General features: G+C 41.5%; 1 protein-coding gene across 1 annotated transcript; it reads right to left on the reverse strand.

Moving 5' to 3' along the window:
- Positions 1-354: 354 nt before the first annotated feature.
- On the reverse strand, positions 355-9367 carry cul4a (cullin 4A). Its single transcript, XM_082536573.1, has 20 exons — positions 8705-9367; positions 7551-7666; positions 6989-7093; positions 6277-6345; positions 6112-6185; positions 5873-6035; positions 5703-5792; positions 5542-5624; positions 4431-4498; positions 4095-4213; positions 3785-3977; positions 3512-3616; positions 3289-3399; positions 2571-2656; positions 2252-2359; positions 2016-2129; positions 1805-1910; positions 1546-1718; positions 1288-1440; positions 355-1186 (listed from the first exon to the last, which is right to left on the reverse strand). The coding sequence occupies exons 1-20, from the start codon at positions 8841-8843 to the stop codon at positions 1091-1093; spliced, it is 2271 nt and encodes a 756-aa protein (XP_082392699.1). The 5' UTR covers positions 8844-9367; the 3' UTR covers positions 355-1090.
- Positions 9368-9581: the final 214 nt, after the last annotated feature.

Raw genomic sequence — 9581 nt, forward strand, 5'->3', positions numbered from 1 at the left:
AGTAATGGTTTTGTGTTGTTTCACTTGATTTAGCTGTGTTCACTTTGTCCTTGTTTTTAATGCCTCTCTGAAGCATTTTGTGGCTGTTTTTTTGCCTTAAAAAGCGCTGTGTAAATAATCTTTACTTACTAGGTCTCAAACGATGTGGAAATCTGAAGTGTACAGTAAAAGGAGTTTCCAGTTTCGCTGAAGTTAGGACGTAGAATTCCCACAGAAGTCTAAACCAAGCTTCAACAGGAGTATTAATCCTATCTTGCTAGTGTCAGTTCAATACCAACACCAGCGTTGGTATCTTTACTATCGATATTTGGATCCGCCCACCCCTACACATCACCACGTGCACACATCACCAACTGAATCATTAAATACCCATTTATTCAGCTTCACTTTCCGCACTCCTACACAGAACACAATCTGGTCTACGAAAACATCAGCACATGACAGTGAACATTTGGACATTTTGGTCAAAACAAATAACAAAGATGCCAAACGTAATACCCGAGCAGCTTGCCTGCATATGTTTTAGCATCTGTGCTCTTTACTCGTCTCATCCTCAACAGCTGTGTCAAGTAACCAGCCAGTCAGGCTTATACTCAGCAGTTTATGCAGCCGTTCATAAGAAAAACATCTAAAACAACAACCAAAAAAAAACAAACAGAACTCATAAAACTCAAGACAAACAACCTATAATAGAAAATAAGTGATATTAGAATGACATGGAGAAAAATAATCCAATCTGAGGGGAAAACAAAACTAAACAAAAACAGAGGAAAGTGCTAGTTATTTTCTGTTGTGTGTTGCATTAGCAGATTTGCAAGTCACATGAATCAACCATCAACAACAACCTGGGCCACTCCTCCAGCCCAATCTTAGAGTCCCACTAAGGATATTGCAGAATGGGAGCAGCACAGCCAAGTGTCTCTCGTCTCTCTGGAGCTCTGTGTCATCTGGACCTTGTGTCCAGGAGAGTGGACGGAGGGAAAGATGGGCACCAGAGGAGAGTCGGGTGGCTGAGGGGCTGTAGTCCTGTGCTACGGGGCCAGCTGCACGCTTGCTGTGAAAAAAGCATGACGGTGACAGCGGTACCCCTTCAGGCAACATAGTGGTACTGGTTAGGAGTCTCCTTGTCACGTTCCATGTAGTCTCTATCTATGAGCGACTCGATCCGCTTCTTCAGATCACCCGGCTGTGGAGAGTAAGGAGAGTCAGGTGAGCTTTAGGTGCATGGGGAAATAAAATTAATTAGTTAATTTAAAAAAGCCCCAAAACAGGCTTAATCTTGATCACCTTGACAGGGAACTTCAGCTGGTTGTAGAGCTCCGATACCAGCAAGTTGTGACTGAGGGTCTTCCTCATCTTCATGATGCGCACCACTGCTGCATCGATCTGATACTGTCTGTCCTGAAACACACGCTCTGTGGTGCTCACCTGCTCCTCTACCTGTAGGGAAAACAAATAAATAAGTGTGATGAGTAAAAAAAAGAACAAAAAAACCCCCAACTAGTGAACGAAAAAACCAACCAAAGACCAAGACGTTATTTTTACCGTTTCCTTCATTTGGATCTGGTTGATCTTGATGCGGAACAGTTTATGTTTAAAATCATTGTTGAAGTTGAAACGGTCTCCGTCCTCCACGTCTTTCCCTCGAGGGTTCTTGTTGAGGACGCGTGCCTTTCCGCAGGCCAGAGACTGCAGCGTGCGCTTGAGCTCTCCCTCTTCTGTGAGGGATAAGAGAGCAGCCATGTGATACAGCAGGTACCCCTCCCCAAACAGAACGGTTAAACTGTATAAAGACACGCGTTACCTATGCCAGTGGCAGCCCGAATCTCCTCCATGCTGAACTCTTCTCCCTCATTAAACATGAGCAGTACCAGCGTCTGGAACAAGGAGACCTGCAGTTCCTTCTTACCCTGCAGTACAAAGTAGTCATTTTAAATCCAGGTGCAGTCCAGATGTTTTCTCAGCCCAGTGTATCCACCTTCTCCACGCTCCATTATCTCTTACAAGGCTCTTACCTCTTTAAACTCTGCCTTCAGTACAGCATGGCCCAGTGTGGGCTGCCACTGCAGCTTCCTCCCACTGTGCTTACCCAGATAGAACAGCTTGAACACCTCCTGGAGTTTTACCATCTACCAGAACATAAAAATATTATTTGTATCAACACTGTCTTGGATCGAATCAGCTGATTTGTTTTGTTTCATGCAGTGGTCAAGTGTATTTGTGTGCCAGACCTAAATGCAGAGCTGCTTACCTCTGTGGGCAGGTGCACCTCCATGGGTGTGTATGAAGGCCAGTAGCCCATAGTGAGGATGTTCACAGTAAGTTCTATGTTGCTTGGCTCACTCTGGTTCTGCATATACTGAGTTAAAAAAGAACAATTGTTTTACAATGATGCACTAAAAAAAAAAAAAAAAAAGCATTTTGAGACACAAATAAAGTGGAGTGTGTCTACAAAGCTCAACAATATCTTATTTTTCAGGAGCTTGGGGGAAAACAAGTGACTGGACTTCTCATACGAGAAGCTTCTTCATTTATCTAGTTTTGTTTATGTGCATGAAGACTTCAGGTACCTGTTTGAACTGGATCATGATGTCTTTGGACAGCTCCATGTCTTTAAACATCCCCTCGAGTTTACTGGTAAACGCCGCCCCACATTCTGCAGGAAGTCAAGACCATGAATATTACAGCTGGCTGCTTCTCACACTACCACATTACCACAGACACCCATGAGAGTCTATATTAGCATTAATAACTTCATATTAGAACTTCATTTAGAGCTGCTGCTGCTATATTACTGCAACATAAAGATCCTCTCTGCGGTTAAAGCGGCATCAATCAAATTTCAGAATATACTGCATGCACAGGATAAGGTCAACCAAAAGGCTAGTTTCCTCATCTAACTGCTCTAAAACATCAAGCATATATCTATAAGTGAGGCATGCATGTTGATTAACAGCAACGTGCTGACTGTGAGGTGTGAAACATTTCCCATCTGCCTTAAAAAACAGCTACTCTGCTGACTCAGCATATAAGAGCAACAGACAATTGTTCAGGGTTTCCAGTATAAACAGGATATCTGGATGACGGATTACGGAAATCCAGTTCAAGATTTTTCTGTAGGACTGTCATTGTTTTTAAAATCTAATGAAAATTTAAACTGTCATCAGACAGCTGATGTTGTCACTTTTATTTTTTTTTTAACTGAGTCTGACTGGTCAACAGAACTTGGACTACAAGCGGACTCTCATCTGTTTATAGACTATATAAGATATCGGACTAGAGACTTACCGTGTTTGAGCTTGGACAGCATGGACTTCTCAGCATCAACAGAGGCACTCTTGCCAACCAGCAGGCGTTTGGCCAAGTCCTTCTTATAAAAAGCTTCAAACACATCTTTTCCTGGATGTACAAAACAGATCAAGAGGTGTCAGACGGAAACAAACTTCCTATTCACTAGTAAGACTAACTGGGTGAAAAGCAAACAGTGACATATTCATTAAATATAACTAACCGTGTATGAAGCGGAAGATTATCATTATCTTATCCAGTATTCTCTCCAGCTCCTCCTCCGTAGCCTCCTTGTTCCCAGCTCTTAACTTAGAATCCACATATTTAGCTGCATGGAAAGCACAAAAGCGGTTATCACATGCTGGAACTAATGAAAACCGCATTAAAATGAGCTGTGTAAATTCATTTAAGCGCACAAAGGTAGTGTTTTATACTTCCAAAACTCTTAAAAATCTAAATTACTGAAACAAATTCATCATTAAATGACCTGGCCTACCGATAAGCTCTGCAGGCTTGTTGGGCCTCTTGTTGATGAAAGTTTCAAAAGCCTCCTTCATGGCATTGATGAAGCTCTCATTGCGTGCAAAGCAGCTCTGTGCCACGTTGTCCATCTTGTCTTTGAAGTCCAGCAGGTCTTGTACCATGTCTTTGTCTTTCTCTGGAGTGCATACAATCTCTCCTCCAAAGGACTGAAACCAAATACAGTGTACATACACACGTCTTAGACACAAAAAGACCAGGACACATTTATTTTGACAGTAATGATTTGTGTTGATGTTTACAAATGTGTTGGGTCTTGTGTGTACCTTGATGTAATCCCTCCAGAACTGCAGCAGTGTGGGAAGTCCTCCCTTCACTTTGCTGAAGAGCTGGTAGAGGAGGGTGAGTTCAGTCACACGATTCTCATCCAGCAGAGTGCTCAGACCTGTCACAAACATGCTACACGTGAGTGCTTTTTACATACTGAAAATGTTTAATTACGTACATAAAAACAGGATACAGCTCTACAGGCAGGACAGCTCAACTAAAAAAGTTGCTAAAGGAAAAAAAGAAAGAAAAGAATACTCATGTGTACCAGTTTAACAGAAACCCAGCACTACGTCAGTTTGTGGCTGTTTGCAAAACCTTTCACACTGACATACCCTTTTGCAGTATTGCAGTCATATGTTCTTCTAACAGCTGTTTCTCAACACAGCTAATGAGACGTTTCCTGTTAAACAAAGAAAACAATATAAGACAAACCAATCGTAAACAAAGTTCTCTGCTTGCCAAGCAAAGCTGCTGTTCTTCAGAATATCTGTTACCACACCTATAAAAAGAAAAAACTATATAATAAATAAATATTTTGCCAATTATTCCTTCAGGATCGTCTCCTTGTGAATCCATTCACCACTTCCAGCACGACTGCTGTTTTTTTAAAAAGGCTCTGTGGGAATCCAGTTCGGTCCATATGCAGATGCACTTTTGTGATGCACACTGGATTCCCTCCCCCATCAGCTTAAATTGCAATTTGAAGAGGAGGATGAAGTCAAAAGGAAACAAATTTAGCTGGTGCTCAGTTGTGGTGTGTTTGTGGGGCTAAAAAAATTCAAGTTATGTGCACCAAATATAATCAGTAAGTCCTGCACAACCCCGTGGACAATGGAAAAATAAGGAGCAAGCACCTCATACGGGCTTGCAGACTGTGGACTGTTTTACTGAAACATGCTGTTTGATGTCTGAGCTGTGGTCAGAGTTCTCATCCACAGTGATGATCCTTTACATAAATGCTTACATCAATTTGCATTTGGTGCAAGTTAGAGCTGCACAGTTAAACTGCAAATGCATAGCTGCACGTGGTCAGAAGGGAACTTCCAGGGTGCGATTGAGACGATCATAAATGAGTAAACCAACCAAAACATGTAGATTTTTTTTATTTAAATAGAATCAAAAGATAGTGTAGTAGTGTCAAAGTTTGTGATGGCAACAGTGCTTGTTGACACTTTAAGGCACCACTGGCCTTCTGACTCAAAACTAAACCTCATTTAGCAGTTTCTATATCACTATATGGTAATGAATGGTTTTTAAATGTTCTTTCTGAACGTTGCATGAGAGCTGTTTTAAATGGCGAGTAGGCAATTTTACCTTCCTTAAGCTCCCGCAACCCTTGAAAAGGATAAGCAGGTATAGCTGATGGTTGGATGTCTCAGCGATATGCATGAATATAATAAAAATCCAAATAAATAAATAAATAAGTAAATAAATAAACATTACTGAGTGCTCTGATCGAGGTAGCTCACGATTCGATCATTTTCCTCCTCCAACCGACGAGCCACGTGGTGCAGGTACTCGGGTACCTGAACACACACAAACACACACTCAGCACTGCTGATGACAATCACATGACACACACACCCACTGGTGGTCTCACTCACGTCTCTCTCCTGCATCAGATGCTGTCCCTCTGCTGCATACAGACGATTGGTCTCAGTCAAAAATCTCTCCTCAAAGGAGTCTTTGTAAACCTAACAAGAGTTGAGAGTCATGATGGAGAAATACTGGCATGCACTCTAAGCGCCCACGTGACGAAGAGGCGATTGTGTACCTGCAGGTCTGACAGCATGCCAAGAAGACTCCTAAGCAGACTCCGGTCCACGGTCTCTCCATTCCGCTCCAGTTCAATCTGCTCCAAAATGCCTTCCACTGTTCGCTTTTGAACAGCACTGTCGCTCACGATGTGGGTGCGAAACAGCTCCAAACCGGTGTCCCTGCAGCGAATACATAACATCAGCTTTCTGAGAACATCTTTACAGACACAGTGACTGGAATTAACTATAATTTTACCAGATAGAAGGGAGTAGAGAGTTCTGCAGCACATAGGTACGATCCAGGAAGAGAAAGATGCTCCGGATCATTATCTACAAAGAATTATTAGATTAACATTCCTACAGTCCACTAAGGTTTGAGCAGAGCAGATTTAAATGGATATCTATCAAACATCACACTCACAGTTTGCCTACAGTGGTCCTGCCAGCAGCGATTCATTCGCTTCAGGAAGGAAAGGTTGTCCAAAGACTCTGTGAGGTCCAAGTTAAAGAAAATCTTTTACTGAGGCATCAAACCCCAGCTCTGAATTATATTACAGTACCTCTAATGAGATATAATGACAAAGCATGTTTATCTAACTTCCTCTTAATACTTAAAAGAACAAACTTCAAAAAGCTGCCCAACCAGTGTTAATAACCAAACTACACATTTAGCATCGCTTGACGTCTGCCAGCAGACCCCAGATATCATTGAAAGAGTAAAGCTACCAATAAGCTCCAAGCAAAATCCACCTTGAGGTCCCAACTGCAGATTTATAAAGAAGGTGGAGCACTGCTTTATCTTATCTGTGTGCAGCCGATCTCAAACAAATTGCTACTCACTATATAAGCAATACCCAACTCTTGTCTGCACACAGATGAACAACATCTGGAAACTAGTGTCCGGTTACAGATTTTCCCCTCATCAAACTTAAGTAATTTAGATATTTATCTCTTATAGTGAGAAACTTGTTATTATCAAGTCAGTGGATATAACATATACTGACAGGATTTCACTCCACAGTTAGCGGAGAATCATTTTGGTTTCTAGTAAAGAAGATATCAGGCAGATCCTACTTGCTTCAACATTTCAGCACATAGCTTGCCTGACATGCCTGTGCACATAAAAAAGGATATTCTCTAAACTGGTGGATCTGGGCCTGCACGTGATCTTCACAGACTTGCCGAAGCTGCTTGTACAGAGTCGGTGAGACTTTATACGAGCACAGGTTCTCCACCGCCTTCAAGTGCAGCAGAAACAAAGAGAAAACAGGAGACAATTGTTTTTATATGACAGGACAGACAGGTGATTTGGAGAATAATAACACTTACTTTAACACTATTAGTAAAACATCATGGATTTATGTGAAAATGTGGTGAAAGGCTTTGAGATGCATAACAGTTTAAAAGCAAACAAACACATCAGCAGACGTCCTGTACGTGATGCAACATGCTCAAAACAAATGGCAAGTCTTCACAAGTTTATTTTAATCCTCGGCTGTTCTTCAACTTCAGACTCATTTAATATTCGTGGCTTTATGGTGTTAGAAATGTCGAGACTGCAAAGCATTTGAGCTTGACATGCCCCGTTGTTCCGTACCAACATGTTTTTAAGGCCCAGCAGTGCAACACATTACTCAGGGTGTGAAGAAAATAAGTCTAACTCTAGTTTGGTAATTAAAAAGACAAACAGCAAACCTGATAGAGCTCCTCCAGGTTATACTTGATGGAGGTGCTGTTCTGGATTGCACCCACCGCATCTCGCAGCTTCAGCCACGTGTCCTCGGTGTAGTTCTCTGCTAGTTTTGGCCTATCTGTTTACAAAAACACAACAAGACTCACTTATAGGACTAAAATATGACCATATTAGGATGTGGGCAGCACATCCTAGTATCATTTCCACTTGCAGAGCATTTGTTTATTACAAATGCTCTACAAGTGGAAATGATAAAACCTGAAGAATAAATGTTCAATGACATTTTCAAAGTTTTCTGTCATATGTTGAAGGTAAGGAAAGCAAGTTTTGATACAATAGCTTTACTGTACTTATGAAGCCATCAACACTGGGATGACTGACAATAACCTACAGAGGGAGTACCTCCACACACTTTGGACTCTCAGCTATGTTGGCAAATAAACATTTATCCTGCTGGAAATTGAACAAAGCAAATTTACTGGTCTCTCTGACTCAATCATTTATTGACATTTATTTATTTGCCAATCTTTTTCCACACACGAAATTTCTTTCATTTCTAAAATGTCCAAAGTAAATGGTTAATTGTAAAGTGAAGTGCTGTAACTTCTCAATATTAACATCAACCTTGATTTAAAACAACCTCTTATTTAACCCTGGAGAACCCATGGGATCAAATTTGACCCCATGGGTTCCCTAGAAAAACAATAGGGTCAGCTCTGACCCCATGGGTTCTCCAGGGTTAAGTTTTTTCCCCATTTGTGGTGTGAATTAATAGACTGACAGAACAGCGGTATCTTTCAGACGATCAATTCATTCAATGATTAGTTATGTCAGATATAAAACCTCGTGCTTTTACTTTATACAACAGGTGCTGGGATTTAGGAGTGGCCCAAAACTCCATGGCTGGTGGATTTGGCACAAACAGCTATGCAGCATAATGGAAAATGCATATCAGTCTATCAGGAGCAAGCCCTGGGTAAAGGTGACATGTGAGTGCTTGAGCACGGCAGTAAGGGCAGCAACTTTTTTTTGTTTTGTTTTGTTTGTTTATCTTTTTACAGGCATTATCTGAAAGTAACATCCTCTTACGTGCTATGGTATCTCTGTGTAACTGCTGCTGTTAGGTAACGCATTAGAAGAGGCTCAGTGACAGTACCTTTGAAATTTTTGATCACTAGTTTCTTTGACGTGCCGGTTTTGCCTGAGGCCACAGCGGAGGTCCTGGCCATCCCGTTGGCACTGTGTTCCGTTATAGAGAAGCTGGCCCTCTTGTCCTGTCGGGTGTCCTCTGCCATTATCAGATTAGCGCTTTGGCTTATCGCTGTATGGTTCAAGTGTTTTGCTAACTTACTGACGGGCTGTTTACTCGCCGTCAGCGGGGCAGCCTCTATATTAAGTTACTTGTCTTTGGTTGACAGCACAGGCACTCGCAGCCTATTTAAAATACATTCACGGGGAAAAAAATGACTTAATACGAGGTTAACTAATCCGAAAACATAACTACCTCCTGCTAAGTAAACACACTGCTAGCTAACAGTATGTTATCTGAACCTGCAGCACACTTTAGCAAACACTTCTCGTCTTCTCATCAGCTCTATAGCTTCACAAGCTAGTCCATATCCCCATCGGCTACTTACAGGCCTCCACGAGTTTAACTGTTGTATTTTGCGACAGTACACTAACACATAAACGCGACATCGTTAGCGCTGACATAAAAATCCCAAATTACTGCTGGCTTTCTCTAACATGAAGCTAGCTAGCACAACAAAATGGCTTTTCTCAGACGGTTCAGTTGGACAGGTGCATCTTGGGTGAAAACCGGCCGGGTTGCGTTCAGGAACATATGGTGCATTTTAGTGTCAGAACAAATTGGTCAAATATTTTTGGTTTGAGATACTGTGTAGTTAACTTAAATATCAGTAACAATAAATCAGTTTGCCATCAAAAGGACAACAACTTTTTTTTTTGCATTAGTCATTAAATTAAGAAGCTCTAGTCATAATAAGAACTCTAAGGAGGTAAAATTGAGGCGT

The sequence above is a fragment of the Aulonocara stuartgranti genome, assembly GCF_965226115.1.
Source record: "Aulonocara stuartgranti genome assembly, chromosome: 1".
In the NCBI taxonomy this organism is placed as follows: Eukaryota; Metazoa; Chordata; class Actinopteri; order Cichliformes; family Cichlidae; genus Aulonocara; species Aulonocara stuartgranti.